This window comes from Phaethon aethereus (assembly GCF_964289735.1).
Source record: "Phaethon aethereus genome assembly, chromosome: 2".
Taxonomy (NCBI): domain Eukaryota; kingdom Metazoa; phylum Chordata; class Aves; order Phaethontiformes; family Phaethontidae; genus Phaethon; species Phaethon aethereus.
This window is the reverse complement of record NC_138582.1, coordinates 31,260,178-31,282,316: the sequence shown is the minus strand read 5'-3', so window position 1 is coordinate 31,282,316 and position 22,139 is coordinate 31,260,178. Positions and strand designations below refer to the sequence as shown.

Genomic DNA, 22,139 nt, shown 5'->3' with positions numbered 1-22,139 from the left:
GGTTCATTTCATTAAGCAGAAAAACAGGAAACAAAACCATAGCATTAGCTGGGCTTTTCCTCATACACCACTGAGAAGCTGTAAAGATGGTGCAGACGTTCTCCTGTAATGGTGCGATCCACAGCAGGAAAAGCTGGTCCGTGAAGCTGGCGTGATGGCTGCAGGAGAAGGTTGCAACCCCACACATGAAGGGCCCCACCACTTCATTGCTCTCTGGCAGTACTGCCGAAGCACAGAGGATGCCAAACTAAGCATTTTCTTGGTTCTATGAGGGTTTTGGTGTGCAGCATGGCAGCCTGGGAGGGAAAGCGTTCGTGACAGCACAGGCATTGCCCTGGAGAAGTGTCCCCCAGCACACGTGCTTACCCAGCTTTGGGCTTCCACTGTGCTTCCAGGAACACAAAGTCCATCAGAGATCCCATCTTCTATTCTTCTATTATCGTGTGGATCACAGTCCCAGGAAGAAATGGCAAGGTCAGGTATAGCCATGAGGACAACAGAAAAGTTACTATTTTTCGGATACATTTTAGCTTTTCCTCAAGCCTTGTGCAAGTTGTCCTTACCACTGCTGGAAATCTAACCCCAGGAAATTAGGTCTGAAGCGCATCAGAAGACGACATTGTAAATGAAGACAGGCTCCTAAGTTATTTCCACTAGTGATTCTGGAAAAGAAGAAGTAAATGCTTTGCAAAAAGATGATGTGCAGTGTTTTTCAATTAAAGACAAAATCATATAATCCTTTCAAAAGCGCAGTGACAAGTTCACCTTTTCTAAATAACTTCCTGGACAGATGGCAATAACTAAACTGGTCTATTGGTTTATGAGTTTTTTGGACAAAAACTTTGCTAAATGAATAATAACTGCAAATGTACTTATTGCCTTTTTTACAAAGAAGACTTGCAGGAAATATTTGTTCTTAAAACATTGACAAATTAAAGTATTTTTGTTTTCAATTAGTCCTATTACAATTCTATTTCAGATATTTTGTTGTGGGACTGAATTGGTTTCAGTTGGGAGGGGTCATCACAAATGAAATGTTAGGTTCCTGATATGACACACTTTGCTTTGTTAGAAACACTTTTCTTAAAGGTTACAAAGATACGTTAAGTACCTGGGGTTTTTATTTGTTATTCATATGCTAATGGTTTTAACAAGCAGCTGATATCAGTCAACTCATTGCAACCAAGACACACTACAAAATTAAGGGCAGCCAGTTGCAGGTACTGGACCAGAAGTACAGTGCAATAACATAGAAGAGGATTTTTAAATCTATCCTGGTTGGGTGGATACTGCTAGTAGAAGAGGCTCCTGCCAGTGTGCAAGTGATGCAGCTTCTCACAGAGACAACAGCAACAGTAGAGAGTTGGAGAACAGCTCTTTTAACAACTGGTTTCAGAAATGGCCGTGATTCTGGGTCTATCATACCAGTGGCACCCAGCTCCAGCAGAAGGCTGGTTGTGGCAGATAGGCCAGAAGCTCTCACAAAAAGTGACCATGTCATATGAATAGAGGATGTTGGAAAGCAAACAAAATGGGTGTGGAAGCCCTCAGATCAGGAAAGTTCTTACACCCATACTAAATTTTATGGCTGAAGTTAAAAGAAAAAGATTCAATAACTTCCCTAAATCATGGCCACCAACAGCAAAAAAAAATAATTTTACATGAAAAATGCAAAAAAAGGACAAAGTATTATTCGTTCACTCTAACCTTTCCTTGCAAATACCCGCAGAAGTCATCTGAACCTCTGAAATTTAAGGAGTCTAGATGTGCTGCTTGGTAAATACTGGATTTCTAAACCAAAGTTTAGTTAGGTAAATGGGATTTTTTTTGACATAATCTTCTAGCATAATGGATCACGCCCTTATATTGTTGTTAAATTGTGTATTGATCACCAAGTAAATTCGATAGTGAGAGTGGCTTTTTTTAAATTAATTGTATAAACGTGCTGAAATACAATAAATATATATATTTAAAACTTCTGTTATTTACTTCACAGACTTGAATCAAAGGAACCTTTCCTGTCAGTTGGGTAAGTAGGAATATTTATGTTTCCATGGATATTTATACATTCAACTACCATACAATATAATTTATGACATTATGTTGACCATAAACATCCTGTTTCAACATTATGGTTATTTACTATACCTAAGCTTAGAAAAAGTAGTTATTAGTCAATAAACTCATCCGTTATGGATATCGCCTTTCTTAAAAAATACTAGGAAGTGTGTTTTGCCGCTGTTGACTAACCAAAATTTATACTAAAAAGCATGTAGAAATTAAATGTTGAAGGGTAGCTGATTTATTATTTTGTTTTCACGGAACTTTCAGTCAGAAACCATTTCAAATATTGTCTATACCACTTGTCTAAGCACCTGAACAAATAATTGATAGGGTTTTTTTAACTAAAAATTTTGTGATACTGCAATAACAGAAATAAAATAAAATTCATAAACAAGAAAAATATCACATTTTTAGTCTAATTATAGATCACTGTGTTGATTTGCATATTACAGAGAGTGTCTTCATAGTCTCATGACCACTTAAAGAGTTATACGGTTTATATATTAAAATTATTAACTCAGCTTTTTAAAAACTTATTTTTAAATGTGACATATTCTGAAAAAAAGTACCATTCTTTTCTAAAATGTAGAACATTGCAAATATTAAAGGTAAGTATACGTATTTTACTTCTGAGTCTGAAGTTCACTTTTCATGCACTGTTTTCCTTTTAGCTTCTTTCTTTAAAACTTTCATAAGTTTCCTAACATTCTCACTCCCTGTTTTCCTTCAGAACTGTATATTCTTTATGTCTTTTCATTCCCATTTTCCTTTGTTCACAACACCATGCTTCATGCTACCAAGAACATAAACTACAGATGAAAGCCATTTAAGGGTTAATTCTACTATGTAATTATCTGTAGCTTCCAAATTGTTGTATTAAGTGCAGATCAAAAAACTATTTCGAGTTCTGTAGTGTGAATTAAACTTAGCAAACAAAGGAAGTGTGTCAGTTATGAACAAAGAAACTCAACAAACCAGCATAATCGGGATGGATTTCTATAGCATAAAATAACTTTGATTTGTTTGACTATATTTTGAATTAATTTCTTGCCATTTCTACTTTCACGAACTCAACATAATTGAAAAAGCAGTTAAATGCTGGTCAAATTGGGGGTGGGGGTAGGGACATGTTCTCTTGGTTTGCATGCTTTAAAATATCCAAATTCATTAGCAAATTCAGTCACTTCTGATATTACTTTTCATTACTCCACTTTGTAACTTGTCCTATTGAGCTGTTTTTTTGAAGCCTCCACTCTGATAATGAAGTGATTACCTGAAAATCTCAACTTTAAGAAAGAAGTTGCATGCCATTGTGACTGAGAAGCAAACTTGAAAGTACACAAATCCAGGAAGCAAATAAAAGACAATGGTAGCAAATATATTAATAGCAATTGCCACAAAATAATAAATCCTACTTTTGTAGTTCTTGTCATGATCTTAAGAACTTTGCTGGCAATTTTAGAATATTTGAGGACATCTACCTAGGAGGAAGTGTTATGTTTATGCTTTGGGTTTGGGTTTTTTTGCAGGTGAGCAGATTGCTGGCCACTGTGTAAATCCACACTACCTCCACATAGCCATTGTATGTGGCTTTGTCACTAAACTTGATTCCTCTTGGGAAGTCTAATGTGAGCAAATAAATTTTGCCTCTTCCCAGAACTACTCAGAATTTTGCCTGTAACGTACTTGAATTTTTTTTTTTTTTGCAAGTTCATAATGATAAGGATAGAAAATATAAAAATTAGTCTTTGCCTCTGCACTACTTTTGCCTTTTACTGTTGTATTTCCTCCACCCCAAAGGAGGGCTTCAGACAGGTTAAAGCACCATCCTCTGAGGAGGGGCCCACGCCAATACCCACCTACTTGGTACTAAGTCAGAGAGATGCTCCTCCTAGTCCCACAGTAATTGCGGGGTTTATTTGTTCATAGGATGAGCTCTTATGCCAAGACCTGAATCTAAGGCTTTAACACACACTGACAGCTGCAACCACCAGGCTTTTAAAATACAGTAAATGTTTGCAGAAGAAATGCTGGCTCAGCCTCAATTAGACTAGCACATCAGTGCCCTTAATGCCACCTGCAGTCAAAGTTCGTCAAGACACCAATCTAAATTACTTTAGGTTGTCTACACATGACTTGGTCCTGCACACCAGCCTGTCATTCATCTCCCTTCTGCAACAGAGATTTGTTTACACGTTTTCATTATACTGCCTGTAGGGGCTAATTATGCTTTTTCATTTTGCCATACTTAAGCTAACAACTTTTTGGTGCTTTTCCATTGTTAATTCTTTTGCTGGGGAAAGGCAACATGAAGTGTGGCAGCTTCAAGACTGCCACAGTTTGTTGAGGTCTATATGTATGTGCAGGGCTGCAGCCTTAGAATCATACAATCATAGAATAGTTGGGGTTGGAAGGGATCTTTAAAGGTCATGTAGTCCAATCCCCCTGCAGTGAGCAGGGACATGAAGACTACTGACAATGCATCAAATTTAACTTCCTGTAGAAGTCTTTGAAAGATCCAGACCTAGAAAGATCAGACAGGTCAAGAGGTACAAAAAAATGGATACAACCTAAGAGCCAGTTCATATTAAGTTCATCGCACTTTGTGGCAAAGGTTGTATAATAGGGGGTTTTTTAATTATTTAAAATGCCAACAACTTTTAATTATCCACATTTGCTTTCCATATTTGGCATTTCATTCTCAATAATAGTGATGCACAATTATCCTCTCAACAAAACTGTTATCATTCTCTCTAGCTGATTAGATCGATAATCCAGGTACCAACCATTCACCCACCTATTTCATGGCAGCTGATTCATGGTAATGATCTGCATGTAGAAGTTTAGCCCTTGATAAACTCCAGATAATACTGCATGCAGAATTGTAATTGGTCATCAGTCTGAGCCTTAAAATTCATTTTGTAAGACACAGTCATTGCAGCATCTTTTAAGACCTGCAAGAGTATTATATCGCCAAGGGAAACCATAATTATTTTGTAACTGTCTCACAGTAGAAGTTCTTTGAATTAATTCTTGTTTGTATCTAACTGTAAAGGTATATAACTTTCATAATAACATCTGGTCTTTACTTTAACGCATGCAGTTGTAGAAAATCCATCACAGCAGCTAATAAGTTTGTCAAACTTTAGAAAATATTTGTCTTCTGTGTTAGGTATCATTTAATGATATTTCCTATATTGTTGAATTCAGAAAATACATGGAGAGAGAGTAAGAAACAGAGCTGATTTTTTCTGAGGCTAGAGAGAACTTAGATTCATCTACTGCCAGCTGCAGAGAATGGGATTACTTCTGGATAAGCAGGCAATAGGTCTTCAGCGAGATGGGTCTTTGAAAAGGCATGTGTTTTATACATCTGGTTGTCAGCTGAGATTCAATCTATTTCTCTTTCTTTTGCGCAGATATAAAAAAAATTCAATACAAACTGCTGACTTTTTCACTCTTTTGTTCTTTTTTTCAAGATTGGTTGTTTTCTATAAACAGTGTAAATTTAGGTGGAAAGCCCAGAGAGAGACATAAGTCAAATGAATGCATTGTATGCATTTATTACATGATGAATAGTTGTCTGTTGTGGAAGAAAGATGAGAGATACAAGTACAATTGGCCCTAATTACTGCATTTTTTAACATTCTCAGCAAAAAGACTAGAGATCTGTATGAACTACTACTTTTATCACTGAGGTCTTGTTTCTAGAAAGTATATGACAATAGAAAATACTGAAAAGCCATGTTTTTCCAAAACACAGCTTAATCACAGTACCTTTTGAATCACAGGTACTGGCTTCTGTTGTGGTTTAACCACAGCCAACAACTAAGCACCACACGGCCGCTTGCTCACTCCTGCCTGGTGGGATGGGGGAGAGAATTGGTGGAGTAAAAGTGAGAAAATCCGTGGGTTGAGTTATAGACAGTTTAGTAGGTAAAGCAAAAGCCGCACACACAAGCAAAGCAAAACAAGGAATTAATTCATTACCTCCCATCAGCAGGCGGGTGTTCAGCCTTCTCCAGGAAAGCAGGGCTCCATCACACGTAATGGTTGCTTGGGAAGACAAAATGCCATCACTCTGAACATCCCCCCCTTTCCTTCTTTTTCCCCCATCCTTATATGCTGAGCATGACGTCATATGGTACGGAGTATCTCTTTGGTCAGTTGGGGTCATCTGTCCCGGCTGTGTCTCCTCCCAACTTCTTGTGCACCCCCAGCCTGCTCGCTGGTGAGGAGGGGTGAAAGGCAGAAAAGGCCTTGACTCTGTGTAAGCACTGCTCAGCACTAACTGAAACATCCCGGTATTATCAACACTTGTTTCAGCACAAATCCAAAACATCGCCTCATACTAGCTACTGTGAAGAAAATTAACTCTATCCCAGCCAAAACCAGCACAATTTTTAGAAGACATGGTGGAATTTTGGTGGGATCAGCTTTAGGAAGTGCTTCCAAAATGCAAAAAGTAAAATTCCTTAATTTTCTTCTGGCAGAGTTGTTCTGAGAAACATCTAACTACTCGAATTTATCACCCATATTTCTCCCTCTTGCTCAGTAACATTTTCTTTTCCATAAGGCAATTTTGCAGAAGACCTATAGGAAATCCTGCACTCAAACACCAGTTTGAGGGATCCTGTTCTGAAGAAGTGAGATACTTAAATAAAAATGTCTAGTCCTTTCAGGCTCTGTTAGGATAATATTCAGTCCACTTCCAAAATATGCAGGTTTTTTTTCAATTCACAGTCAGTTTTTGTGTGTTGTTTGTTTTTTTTTTACAGACAATAGGTTATCGAGCACAAAAGAGTACATAGTCACACATACCTTCTGTACAACAAATACCTTAACACTTGTCCCCCATCCTGATTCTCAGATAGCACTTGTGAAAGGAGCAGACGTTATTCCTACTTTTCCCATCCAGCTTTTGAAAAAAGATAACTAAGAAAATTATTTTCCTTCAACAGAGGAAAAATATAAAAAGAAGGGGAGATGCTGAATGCATTTTGCACTGTTAATATGGAACCAATAAAACTACCAGCCTGAACATCATCTTGTAACTCTCATTCACTTTCATGCAAGGTATTCAGGAGCTGTGTTTTCATGAAAAGCATGGGAGGACTGAACACATTTGACAATTATTTAAACCCATTGTTTAGCGACAGGCAGTAATTCCTTATGCTTAAAACCACCCAGCCTCTGTGACTTAGGCAGCAGCAGGTCTGCATTTGCAGAGAATACTCTGTAAAACAACTAACTCTTCAATTATGTGTGAGGCTTAACCTGGAGGCCAGAAGCAGAAGTCAGGGGATTGCAAGGGCTCTATGCATGGTGAGGCTGCCCGGGTAGAGACACAGGAGGGATTTGTGGGACAATAGCACATATGGAAAGCTGGGGATCTTCACGTGGAAGATGCTGAGAATCTATATCGTTTAATTTCAAGCACTATTACAGACACATTTCTCTTCCAACAATTTACCAAAACCCACAAGGATTAAGCTTTTCTATAATTGCCTGCTTCCCATTATTATAAGGGTCTGAAATAGTGGATGAATATCACTGGTTTATAAATTTATAAAAAGTTTTTTTGCTTGAACATATCACTGAAGAAGAGATTATAAAACCACAGCAATAACAGTGTTGGTCCTTGCTGTTACTGCATTTGTCAGTGTTTCTGTGGTTTTACTTAAAGATTATGTATTTTTCTACTTATCTACAATCTAAATAATTATTTTATGGTTCCTCTGTTTTCCTCATCTTTTTCACTTGACACTAATTCCACTTTCACACAGAGAGAAAAATATTTATTGCATAGAAAACAGATTAAAAGATTTGGCCAAAAAAGAAAAGTATTTTCCAAATTCCATTAACTTTTATTAGCAACAAACTCAACAAATACGCACATTAACAAATTCTTTTTCCCCTCTCTGACCTTAATAACATCAGTATCAATGTGCTTCATAATTGAGAAAGCAACAGAGCATGAGATCACTTTTTTTCTCTTCTGGTTGTTCTATTTACCTTTCATTACTATTTACTGTCTGTTACTTCTGTCATCCAAGACTACCCTTTCATTAGTAACGGTAAGAAAACAGTCCATATGCAAGTCCTTTATGATCTGGGTTAATGATGAACAATTCCTCAGTATTGAATATATATAGCCTCACCTGTATATGAGACAGGCTGTTCTCTAGATGAGGGGAAACAATGTGCAAGAGAAAGTTTCTGAAGGAAAGCCAAAAGGCTGAAACATTCTAGCTGGGGGAAAAATGAAGGGAAATAAACAGGCATGAAGGAACATAAGAACAGAAAGGAAAGTCCAGGGAAAAGGACTACAAAAAGTAGCAAAAAATGAAGATATTTTATTAAAATGGAAAATGGAGGGAGGGAGGAAGGTCAATATTTGCTGGGTTGTACTGGGTTTGAGTGGCAAAGTTTTGGTAGCGGGGAGGGCTGCAGGGGTGGCTTCTGTGAGAAGCTGCTAGAGGAGTGTACTTTATGTTCAATAGAGCCAATGCCAGCTGGCTCCAAAACAGAGCTGCCACTGGCCAAGGCCAAGCCCATCATCAATTGTGGTAGCACCTCTGGGATAACATAGTTAAGAAGGGGAAAAAAAACCTGTGAAACTGCAGCAGAAGAGAGGAATGAGAATATGGGAGAGGAACAACTCTGCAGACATCAAGGTCAGTGAAGAAAGAGGGGGAGGAGGTGCGTCCCCCTGCAGCCCATGGAGGTTAGCAGTGGAGCCGATATCCACCTGCAGCCCATGGAGGACCCCACCCCAGATCAGGTGGATGCCTGAAGGAGGCTGTGACCCCATGGGAAGGCCACGCTGCAGCAGGCTCCTGGCAAGACCTGTGGACCTGTGGAGAGAGAAGCCCATGTTGGAACAGGCTTTCTGGCAGGACTTGTGACCCCATTACTGGACCTACACTGGAGCAGCCTGTTCCTGAAGGACTGCACTCCATGGAATGGACTCACACCAGAGGATTTCGTGAAGAACTGCAGCCTGTGGGAAGGACTGATCTTGGAGTAGTTTCATAGAATCATAGAATAGTTTGGGTTGGAAGGCACTTTTAAGGGTCATATAGTCCAACCCCCCTGCAATCAGCAGGGATATCTTCAACTACATCAGGTTGCTCAGAGCCCCTTCCAAACTGACCTTGAATGTTTCCAGGGGTGGGGCAGCCACCACCTCTCTGAGCAACCTGGGCCAGTGTTTCACCATCCTCATTGCGAAAAATGTCTTCCTTACATCTAGTCTGAATCTGCCCTCTTTTAATTTAAAACCATTACCCCTTGTCCTATCACTACAGGCCTTGCTAAAAAGTGTGTCCCCATCTACCTTATAAGCCCCCTTTAAGTACTGGGAGGCTGCAATAAGGTCTCTCCAGAGCCTTCTCTGCTAGAGGCTGAACAACCCCAACTCTCTCAGCCTATCCTCATAGGAGAGGTGATCCATCCCTCTGATCATTTTGGTGGCCTTCCTCTGGACCTGCTCCAACAGGTCCGTTTCTTTCCTGTGCTGAGGGCTCCAGAGCTGGACGCAGGACTCCAGGTGGGGTCTCACCAGAGTGGAGTAGAGGGCAGAATCACATCCCTCGACCTGCTGGCCACGCTGCTTTGGATGCAGCCCAGGATACAGTTGGCCTTTTGGGCAGCAAGTGCACATTGCCGGCTCATGTCCACCTTTTCATCCACCAGCACCCCCAAGTCCTTCTCAGCAGGGCTGCTCTTGATCGCTTCATCCCCCAGCCTGTACTGATACTGGGGCTTGCCCTGATCCAGGTGCAGGACCGTGCACTTGGCCTTGTTGAACTTCATGTGGTTCACATGGGCCCACGTCTTGAGCTTGTCCAGGTCCCTCTGGATAGCATCAGGTGTGTCAACCACAACACTCAGCTTGGTGTCATCTGCAAACTTGCTGAGGGTGCACTCGATCCCACTAGCTATGTCATTGATGAAGATATTAAAGAGTACTGGCCCCTATACAGACCCCTGAGGGACACCGCTCATCACCAGTCTCCATCTGGACATTAAGCCCTTGACCACTACCCTCTGGATGCAACCATCCAACCAATTCCTCATCCACCAGAGAGTCCACCCATCAAACGCATTACGTCTCGAATTTAGAGAGAAGGATGTTTTAGGCGACCATGTCAAAGATCTTACAGAACTCCAGATAGACAACATCTGTAGCTCTTCCCTTATCCACTGATGTAGTCACTCCATCATAGAAGGCCACTAGGTTGGTCAAGCAGGACCTGCCCTTGGTAAAGCCATGCTGTCTTTCTCGAATCACCTCCCTGTTCTCCATGTGCCTTAGCATAGCTTCTAGGAGGATATGTTCCATGATCTTCTCAGGCACAGATGTGAGGCTGATGGGTGGATGGTTTCCAGGGTCCTCCTTGCTACCTTTTTTTTAAAAATGGGTGCAATGTTTCCCTTTTTCCAGTCTCCAGGGACTTTACTGACTGCCAGGACTTTTCCAATATCATGGGCAGTGGCTTGGCAACTACATCAGCCAATTCCCTCAGGACTCTGGGATGCATCTCATCAGATCTCATAGACTTGTGCGTGTTCCTCAGGTGGTCCCAAACTGATCTTCTCTTACAGTGGGAGGCACTTTGCTCCTCCATTGCCCGTCTTGCAGTCCATCCCCTCAAGAGGTATGGGAAGAAAGCCTGCCAATGAAGACTGAGGCAATGAAGTTGTTGAGTACCTCAGCTTTCTCCTCATCCGTTGTTAGCAGTCTGCCAATCTTGCTCATCAAGGGGGTTACGCTTTCTTTGACCTTTCTTTTCTGTCTGACATACCTGTAGAAACCCTTCGTATTGTTCTTTGCATCCCTTGCCAAGTTCAGCTCTAGACATGCCCTGGCCTTCCTGACCTCATTCTTACACAATCAGGCAGCATCCCTGTACTCTTCCCAGGACACCTGTCCCTGCTTCCACAGTGCATTTCCTTCTTGACCTTTAGTTTGACCAGCAGGTCTCAACTCAGCCATGTTGGTCTCTTGCCTTCCTTTCCTGATTTCTTACACCTGGGGATCGAGAGCTCCTGTGCTCTATGGAAAACATCCTTAAAGATCTGCCAGCTCTGTTCTGCTCCCTTGTCCCTGAGGGCAGTTTCCCAGGGGATCCTCTTGACTAACCCCCAGGTCCCTTTCCGCTGGGCAGCTCTCCAGCCACTCCTCCCCAAGCCTGGAGCGTTGCATGGGGTTGTTGTGACCGAAGTGCAGGACCCGTCACTTGGCCTTATTAAACCTCATACAGTTGACCTCGGCCCATCGATCCAGCCTGTTCAGATCCCTCTGCAGAGCCCTCCTACCCTCCAACAGATCAACACTCCCACCCAACTTGGTGTCATCTGCAAACTTAATGAGGGAGCACTCGATTCCCTCATCCAGATCATCAATAAAGATACTGAACAAGACCGGCCCCAGAACTGATCCCTGGGGAACACCGCTTATGACCGGCCGCCAGCTGGATTTAACGCCATTCACCACAACTCTCTGGGCTCGTCCGTCCAGCCAGATCTTTACCCAGCAAAGAGTAAACCTGTCTAAGCCACAAGCCGCCAGTTTCTCCAGGAGAATGCTGTGGGAGACACTGTCAAAGGCTTTACTAAAGTCCAGGTAGACAACACCCACAGCCTTTCCCTCATCCACTAGGCGGGTCACCTGGTCATAGAAGGAGATCAGGTTAGTCAAGCAGGACCTGCCTTTCATGAACCCATGCTGTCTGGGCCTGATCCCTTGGTTGTCCTCCATATGCCCCGTGAGCACTGTCAAGATGAACCACTCCATGATCTTCCCTGGTACAGAGGTCAGGCTGACAGGCCTGTAGTTCCCAGGATCCTCCTTCTGGCCTTTCTTGTAGATGGGCGTCATGTTGGCAAGCCTCCAGTGGTCTGGGACCTCCCCTGTTAAACAGGACGACTGATAAATGATGGAGAGTGGCTTGGCAAGCTCCTCCACCAACTCTCTCAGTACTCTTGGGTGCATCCCATCAGGCCCCATAGACTTGTGGGTGTCCAGGTGGCTTAATAGGTCCTTAACTGTTTCCTCCTGGATTATGGGGAGTTTATTGTGCTCTCCATCCCTGTCTTCCAGCTCAGGGGACTGAATACCCTGCAGATACCTGGTCTGGCTATTAAAGACTGAAGCAAAGACAGCATTAAGTACCTCAGCCTTGTCCTCATCCTTGGAGACAATGTTCCCCGCCATATCCAGTAAGGGATGGAGATTCTCCTTGCCTCTCTTTTTGTTGTTAATATCTTTGTAGAAGCATTTTTTGTTATCCTTTATGACTGTGGCCAGACTGGGCTCTAGCTGGGCTTTTGCCTTTCTAATTTTGTCCCTGCTTGACCTAATGACATCCTTGTACTCTTCATGAGTACATCTCATTTATCACCTTCTTCCAGAGGTGATAAACTCTCCTCTTTTCTATGAATCCCAGCAAAATCTCCCTGTTCAGCCAGGCCGGTCGCCTTCCCCGCCAGCTCTTCATAAGGCACATGGGGACCATGTTGAGCCCCGGAAGAAGGGACAGATGTGGGGAAGGTGTTTTAAGATTTGGTTTTAGTTCTCATTACCCTACTCAGATTTGACTGGTAATAAATTAAATTAATTTTCCCCCAAGTTGAGTCTGTTTTGCCCGTGATGGTAACTGGTGAATGATCTCTCCCTGTCCTTACCTTGACCCACAAACTTCTCATTATACTTTCTCTCCCCTGTCCAGCTGAGAAGGGGACAGGCTGGATCGATGGGCTGAGGTCAACTGTATGAGGTGTAACAAGGCCAAGTGCCAGGTCCTGCACTTCGGTCACAACAACCCCAGGCAACCCTACAGGCTTGGCAAAGGGTGGCTGGAGAGCTGCCCGGTGGAAAGGGACCTGAGGGTGCTGGTTGACAGTCGGCTGAACATGAGCCGGCAGTGTGCCCAGGTGGCCAAGAAGGCCAACGGCATCCTGGCCTGTATCCTGGCCAGCAGGAGTAGGGAAGTGATTGTGCCCCTGTACTCGGCACTGGTGAGGCCGCACCTTGAATCCTGTGTTCAGTTTGGGGCCCCTCACTACAAGAAGGACATTGAGGTGCTGGAGCGTGTCCAGAGAAGAGCAACGAAGCTGGTGAGGGGTCTGGAGCACAAGTCTTATGAGGAGCGGCTGAGGGAACTGGGGTTGTTTAGTCTGGAGAAGAGGAGGCTGAGGGGAGACCTTATGGCTCTCTACTACTGCCTGAAAGGGGGTTGTAGTGAGGTGGGTGTTGGTCTCTTTTCCCAAATAATTAGTGATAAGACGAGAAGAAATGGCCTCAAGTTGTGCCAGGGGAGGTTTATACTAGATATTAGGAAAAGGTTCTTTATCGAAAGAAAACATTCAAACATTGGAACAGGCTGCCCAGGGAGATGGTGGAGTCACCATCACTGGAAGGGCTCAAAAAACCTGTGGACGTGATATTTCAGGACATGGTTTAGTGGGCATGGTGGTGTTGGGTTGACAGTTGAACTTGAGGATCTTACAGGTCTTTTCCAACATTAATGATTCTATAATTCTATGATAGAGTGGCTTTGGTGGGCACCTGGCATCTAGCCAAGGTCAACCCACCATATGGGCATGTAAATTCATTGTGGAACAACACTATTTATTTAAGAATCACTGGATTTTGACCAAACAGCAGTCAGTGATCCAAGAGTTATAGAAAACTGTGATTGGAGAGGTCTGTGTTAGCACAGTATTCCTTTTCCTGTTTCTGAGGTATCAACACAGAATCTTGGCTTACCAGTCTCTATGGGCTTCTGTGAATATGCACAGCTTACTGTGGCAGACTAACAGGCACTTGAAACAATTTCATAAATGAGACCTAGCTCCCTATTCACAACCCCTGAAAATCAACACAATTTTTCATCCATTGTATGGCTATTGTCATACAAAAGACTTACTCTATTTTCATGGGTTTCCAGATCATGACAAAGTTTTAACTCAGTATCTTCCCCTTGGTAAGTATATTGAAAGATAGAATAATTTTGACATTTGGTATTTTGAATTTCAAATTACCTATAAAGCTGTTCAAATCAGTCAATCTGTATTTGTCCTTTGCTCTTCTGCCTGTGTTGCTCTTACTACTTTTGTATTATAGTAACTCTTCTTAATATTAAGTTCTGGCTGATCCCTCTGATTCCACCTTTGAAATCAGCTTAATCTTTTTCACTAGCAAGTGAAATCTGAGATTCGTCCATTTATGTAACATGCTTCTTGCACTTGTGCTAGAAGAGAAAGGTGTGACAGCAGAGAGAAATGTATGCTTAAAAGACCAAACCACAGAAAGACAGCCAGTAGTGCTATGCTAGCTTTTACTTGAAAGTCCGCCTCACACCATTCTGCAGTAATATCATCTGCAGCTCCTGCGTAAAGAGATTTCTTCTTTGGAGATATATCCTAGATAGGATGGGGAGAAAATCGGAAAAAAAACTCGTGGTTTGAGATAAAAGCAGTTTAATAGGGCAGAAAAGGAAGAGGATAATCATCATCATCATCAACAACAACAATAGTAATAATACTGATAAAGGAATATATACAAACATGTCATGCACAATACAACTACTCACCACCCAGTGATCAATAGCCCGTCCCTGAGCAGCGATTCTCACACCTTGGCCATCTCCAGTTTATATACTGAGCAACTGACCATGACATCATATGATAGGGAATACCCTTTTCGCCAGTCTGGGTCATCTGTCCTGGCCATGCCCCCTCCCAGCTTCTTGTGCTCCTCCCAGCTGGCAGAACATGGGAAGCTGAAAAGTCCTTGACTGAGTATAAGCACTACAACTACTTAGCAACCACTGAAAACATCAGCATGTTGTCAACATTATTCTCATACTAGATCCAAAACACGGCACTATGCCAGCTATTAGAAGAAAATTAACTCTATCCCAGCTGAAACCAGGCCACCACTCATGATCATGACAGCAACCAGCAACTGGCTTTGTTTCAAAAGTTGTTGCTCCATATCAGCCTTTGTATACATTGGCTTTCTAAAATGGGTAGGTGATTTAAACTTTGACATTCTCATGAAAAGCCCCATCAAGAACACTACCACAGATCCTAATTTAGGTTTTTTCTTTTCTTATCTTTCTAGTTTTTTAAAGCAGTGGGAACACATCAAAGAAGAAGGTACATGTAAAGCAGTGCTAATCATGCTGGCCAATAGGCTGGGCTGAATAAGGATGAAGAGAATTAGGGAGGCAGAAGAAAGACGATAGTGTTACCTAGATGTATATTTAATACATATTTTTTCTTTGCAATGTAAAATTATGAAATGTTTAAAAAGGGGGATGTTTATCCTTCTATTCATGTGCTCTCACCACAGTATGTAAGTACCATTTTTGAGTATCAATGGGACCAACCTTTGTCTTCCCTGTTCTAGGTTTTGTGTTGAGGGGCAATGTAAAACCCTAAGGATGAAGGTTGCTACCATGAACAGTGATGGGAAGAAGGGAAGAATTTTTCCTTGGTTCTATACTATTTTACATTATACCATTTTTATTTTGATAATTTCACTTAAAGTATTGTGTCTCACAGAGAGCTGCATCACCAGAGTTGATGCAGCTCATGGAAGAAATTGAAATTGAAGAGGTATTCCAGAGAGGTTGTTGAGTCTCCATCTGCTGAGGTTTCCAAGTCTCACTAGGTAAAGCCATGGCTGACCTTGTCTAGCCCTGGATATAGTTACCCATTGGGTGGGAAGCTGGACCAGATACCTTCTAGAAGTGTCTTCCAGTGCTATGAATAGGCAGGGAAGCCGCATTAGTTGTTGGACGTACAGCGATACTCTCAGCCTCTGACTCCTCTCTGTGAAATCAGGAGAATGTCCCATCCCAGGGTGTGAAGTTTGTTAAGAGAGGAGGCAGTGCAGAAAGAGGCACTTCAGAGAGATGTGGTGCTGACACAGAGCAAATTGGAGCTCCCACTTCTCTCTCATGTTTAAGGATTTTTAAAAGGTATTAAGCTTCAGGCTAGGAGATATTGTCTTTAGTGTTGTTCTGTTGATAGCCTTCTGTATGATACTAAGGAACAACAACCCACATCTTGCTTTATTGGATTGTTCAGCTGTGCATTAGCATGCTGTAATCTACGCCTCATTTGAAATAAAACAAAATCAGGATATGTCCTGATATTAGGCAAGATTTCAACTAGTAAAATGAGCCATATCATAGGTTGTTTTCTACAAATTTAGCTTAATTGGTATAATGCCTTTAGACACCTTAATTTGAAAAGAAGCAGGACTGTGTTGAGGGTACTTAAGGTCATATTCAACAGCCTCTGTTTGGCCCAATAGAGGGGGCCCTTCTTGATTTCAAGAAGGAGGGTCTTGATTTTGGCCATTTTGGTTTTAGTTTGGTCTGGGGTTTTGTTTTGTTTGTTTGGTTTTTTGCATTAGCTCTAATTATGAACCGCAGTTCAAAAGCGATCTGCATTTATCCATGGAGTTTGCAGATTTTTTAATCTCAGGTTCAAGCTGCGTTCTTACAATTCCTATCATTCTGCAAGCCAAAGTGCAGCTTTGTCAACATCAGCCATACACGCTCCCATGGGGGTGTATGCACAGGTGTAGCAGGTTGTAAAATTTTGCTGGTAATGTACACAAAAATAAATAGGAATTAGGTGACATTCTGTCTTGCCAACAGTGTGCTAAGAGTTTTATTGCTAACAGTTTAATTACTGTGCTTCAGTTACTTTTATTTGTAAAGTCTTCAGCTGAATGTCAGCTACTTTGGTCAAACATTTTCCTAACTGCCCAGATAGCCACCAGAAAGTCCCAGCAAATTGGGAATTTTATCAGAAGCAATTATTTGCTGAAAAGTACCTACTATGTATGGACTTGTTTATTCTCTTACCAGCTAAATCAAGGGACAGAAACTACAGGTAGGTATCCACGCACACTATGAACAACAAATAGTCAAAATGAAAAATTACCAACTTTCAGGCTGCATTTTTCCTGTGTACTATTTGTTGACTACCTGAAAATACCAACATCTTCAAAGAAATTAGGATCAATACACAAAGGAAGAAAACTGAAGCATTTCTCGAGTAATGTAATACATCCTGCAGGTCTATCCTTTTTTGGTGTACAAAAGGCTGTGGGATGGAAACAGAAGCTACATTTTCTGAGACAGTGAAGTTAGTGAAGCAAAACTGAAGGTCGTTAGTGTGGCTTATATAGCAGTATTATGCCAAAGCGTTCACATTTCTTTAGTAGAGATGGAGGGACCTGAGAGGCTTTCTTCCCTCACAAAACTCATCTTTTTATTCACACACACACACATATTAATCATGATTACACTTTAAATCTGGAATCAAATAAGATTTGGTTTCAAGCAGACCTCGTCTAGGTGTCAGTAGTTAGGTGTATTTCATGTTCTGGCTGATACTTTATAGGCTATAAAACTGTCTTGCTGTGTAGAGCATTCACAGAAAAATAACATTCCAGTCATGTAAGTTGTATAAGGGTGAGTAATGGTAATGCGGTTTTGCTGGGAGAAGGCAAAAATTCTGTGAGGGGAGCTGAACAAGGTAAGGGAGGGGAAAGGAGCGGGGGGAGAGAGAGAGATCATAACAGTTTTAACTGCTTCGCAGAGTCTTGTGGTTTGGGAAGAGATGCTGGAGGCAATTCTCAGCACTAAATTGTTATGGTAGCTTAATTCAACAGACTATATAAAACCAAATTTAGTCTAAGATGTGTCTGCAGTGTTAACTTCTCATGCACATTTCCCACAGTGATAAAACACTTGAAATGAAACTTTCTATAAATGTTTACTAGACCTGATGCATCTCAGTGAAAGTGAAGCCCTAACCTGACAGGGGCTGTGACCACATGATCTAGGGACACAGTTACAGAAAATGTCAATAATGAAAGTAGAAAGCTCCCTGAGCCCTCTTTTATGCAGTCATTTTCTTAATATCTAAAATGTTATAAAATTAATCTGAATGGAAGAGAAAAGATGGATATATAGATCATTGTCTAAGAACCATGATAATTACTATATCTTAGTTGAGTGATGAATGTCTTTCTAAATGAGAGTGTAATATTTAATTTTATATACATAGAATCATTTTTGCCAGGGTTGATAAGACTAAAGAACATTTTTAAATGTTCTCCCCAAGCAGGATAAAAATATTCTCAGTTCTAGTGTTATAGCCATTGAATGTGGTATCTTAGGCACAAATATTAGTATTATGTTCTTAACAAACAATAACAATAAGCTAATGAAACTTGGCCACCTGCTGCAAGCAAGTTGTCAAAATGTGAATCTGTGCAACTGTTTCCTTTGAGCTTAATACAGTGATAGGAAGGAGTCTCCAAAAGAGGTCCTGTGGCATCCAAGGAGTGCAAGGGAGAAGATGAGAAGATCACATAAAATACATACTGAAGCCCCTAAATTTATTGTGGTGGGTTTTTTTTTTTTCTTTTAATATAATAGTCAGTGTGCAGAACACTAAGTCAACATCAATTATGCTACCAAAATGTTTGACAGAGGTTACAACATGTGATTTATAAAATGTGACTACTGTATTTTAAGGAGCTTAGAGCTGGTTAAACCTGAAGCCAAAAATGTAACCTGATCAAACTCTACATGGGATATGCTTATCAAAAAGTCTTGAATGAGGAGGAGAGGAAATTATTAATACCCCATATTGTTGGGTGCCCTGACAGTGAACCAGGGAGTGGAGTAAGCCCTTAGAGTGTGGAGGCAACCATAAAGGAGTGTACCAGGCAGAGTAAAGCCTGGTACAGGCTAAAAGCAGAGTACCCAGACTGCACTGTCTTCCCTGCATGCCCAGGAAGGCAATAGCACAACCATATGAGGAAACTTGAGAAAGATCACTCCCTAAGAAAAAAAAGATACTCCTCAAAAAAGACAGGCACAGAACTTCAGTTCTTGCCCGTTGCAGATAGGAAAACGTGTCTAAGCTCCCTCCAAGGCATGCCATGCCTAAGGCAAGTTGCAGAGGCCAAGGGGCCAGCCTTGCAAGTCAGCCGAGACGCTACAGCAGGCCGTATGGGAGTTCCCTTAAGGGGCAGAAGGTCTTTTGCTAAGTGTCGAGCTATACTTCTTTGTAAATTAGGAAAGATCTGTAGAAAGTTTTCAGCTAGATCATTCATACTCACATCATATCTGTTTGACAGGAAATCAGTAGCTCTACCATATGTCCAAAACTGTATAGGAAAACTGCAATACCAATACCATGACAAGCCACGAGGCTGTTTTGATATGTATTACACTCAAGAGAGTCATCTGGCACAAAAATCCTCTTTCCCTTATGAGAAAGAATATAAGGGAAGAATCCAGACATACATTTAAGATAAATAATTATATCTGATCTGTATTTACACTGAGGTAGCTCAGAGTGGTGACATTTGAATACCCATCTCTACATCAAAAGGTCTTTCCACTGATATTTTAGGAATTCCTTTGTTTTGTGGGTTTTTTATTCCCTTACAGAAAATAAATATTGTTTTCTTGACTGTGTATACAGAAAGTGAATGGACTCAGACCCTTCCAGACCACTGAAGTATTAGGAGGCACAGATTTGTCAGAAACCAAGTGTAGTCAGCATAGTTAGCACTGGTCTAGAGGATACACAACCAGTCGGATGATGCACAGCTGCCCTTTCTACTCATCTCTGACCAGACTGGAATTGAATCTAGTTCTGTTCTCAGTTATAGAAAAATCTCTCTTGTATCAGATGCACTTCCCATATCCATTTACCATGGAAATTATTGCAGAATGGGTCAGAAGTACAAGAATGTTTCCTTAGATTCACAGCATCTGGTATTGCCATTTATATTGTAACTTCACTTGCAAAGTGCACTCAGAAAAACAAGCAGCTTGTCTTGTCTTCACAAGCCATACTCAGGACACTGACAGTTATGGTCTCTTTCATGTCTCCATTTTGCTGGTTTAAACCTTGAGTTGCTCAATCCAAAATAATAAAATTACATCAGTAAACTTAGTGTATATGAGAACAGAATTAAATTCAATTTAAGCCTTCTGATATTTTGAAAAGGAGAGAGGAAAGCATGTGTTGCAATTTTCTAGAAATATTTTTTTCTTTACATAAACTCTGACATTGTCACATTATAATTGATGATTAGTCTTTTGTGAACTGTGCTTTTCTGTTTCAGTCAGTGCTTCTAAGACTGCTTCTCTGAGGAGTACATAAAGTTTTCAGAGATGTGTTTTTGTAATTTTAAGTGGTTAGTCTTTCAAATCCAGTGCTACCACTGCGATTTTAATTTATCAATCTGCTGTTCAGTGAAATGCCATAGAAACACTTTAAAGCCTAAACCCATCACTTTTTCCTACACCTGTCAATGACAGTCTTCTGTACTTGTCAAAACAAGTTAAATGACACTCCTGCAATGTATACAATATTACTAATAAATTGGATAATCAATCACATGTGTATGGTTTGACAGTAGTACCTTGAATACACTGAATGTAAAACACATTTTTAAGAGGCAGGACACATTACTCTTGTACTAAGCAAAACCTATCATATGGACATAAAGAATTTCTCAGTCACTCTATACAATTAAAGGACACCTTGGGAAATGGTTAGGCCACTGGTTAGAACACTGCAAAGCTTTTTCATTACTTTACTATAATATGTTCCCATGGGAAACCTATGTAATTGGAGATTGTTTTAGATGACAAAAAATAGTTTAACAGCAGGAGAAGAAAGGTCAGAGAGACATTAAGTTGGTTTATTCAGGTATCTTTATATACAAAAGCTACTATTTTGTTTCTAAAAGGCATCAGGCTACCAATGTTAAGCATAGACTGCCCCCACAGCCACAGTAAGTAGTTTTTATTAGGAGTACTTCTAATACTTAGCATTTAGCTGTACAGAAAATCATTGGGGATAAATTTTGCCTTGAAATCCTTGCATCACTTGTGCCCATCTGGCTGCCCTAAATACCTCCCATCCCCTGAGTCTATAATCTTGAGGTCTTTGCTATCCTGTGTTTCACAAGCTTTGCCTAATCCTCTACAGGAGAGTGTCTAAGTAAACTTAATTACCTGATTGTGTAAATGCAACTTCAAACATTTGCACAAGTTTTGCCTAAAATTCAGGTTGAAGAGTAAGTTCAAGAGTTTTCCCAAAATACATTTCATTGGGAAAATAGTTTTCAGGAGAGAGGATAAGGGTAAAGAAAGGATATATCTGAAGAGATAAAAAAATACAACCTAATCATATTGCAAATAAATACTGCTTAGTGTCTGCAGAAAGATACTTTAATGGAACATGGAGTACTGTATGTCAGCTATTTTATGTATACCTGTCTTGCTTGGACAAAATGTACCTCTCCAGACTAGATTTACCAAAAACTTTTCAGTTTTGCAGAAAAAAACTTCCATGTACGGTACTACATTCTGTGTTGTACTTTTTAAAACTTGACTCCATACTTGTCCCCCACCTCAGGACAGAGGGGGAAAACCTCTGTCTTTCACTTATTAATTGAATGAACATGTAGAATTAGAATAAAACTTTTATTAACTTATGGTTAACTTATGAAAATTGATCAGTAATTGAAATATACAAATAGTAGGTTATATTCAACTATTTGGCATTTTGGGACAAGTGGTTGGGGATTTTGGTGGTTATTTTTTGTTTATAATCTACCTACTTGCCCTCATAATTGCGTTATGGAAATGAACGTAAAATACTTTTCTACAATTGCTTCTCCTCTTCTGGCTCCCTCTTTTTTGCTGTAAACCTCCAAGGATGTATCAGTTGAAGGAATCACTGACAAAATTTGTCTTTTGACAGTAAGTATGTCAGCAAAAAGCTGGCTCTGGAGACTATTCTCTTTCTCTGCAGAATATACAACCTGAACTGCAAAACATAACTGTCCTTCCAACTCTATCAGCATCCTCAGCCTCAATTACAATCCAATCATGTCTAAGGGTGGGTTTCAGCCCACACATTCCCTTAGCTTTGGACACTGGCAGTAAGTTTATCAATCAATACATTAATTAGCACCAATTTAATTCATGTCTTTGGGGAATGTA

The 22,139-nt window shown here is 40.8% G+C and overlaps 1 protein-coding gene across 1 annotated transcript in view; it reads left to right on the top strand.

Moving 5' to 3' along the window:
- Nucleotides 1-22,139, top strand: part of RALYL (RALY RNA binding protein like) — a gene marked incomplete at its 5' end in the record, with an annotated part of 189,927 nt that overhangs the window by 147,561 nt on the left and 20,227 nt on the right. Inside the window, one exon of the mRNA XM_082014800.1 lies at nt 1,997-2,029. Coding sequence (XP_081870926.1) covers nt 1,997-2,029 — 33 coding nt within the window. The remainder of the gene's footprint in view (nt 1-1,996; nt 2,030-22,139) is intronic.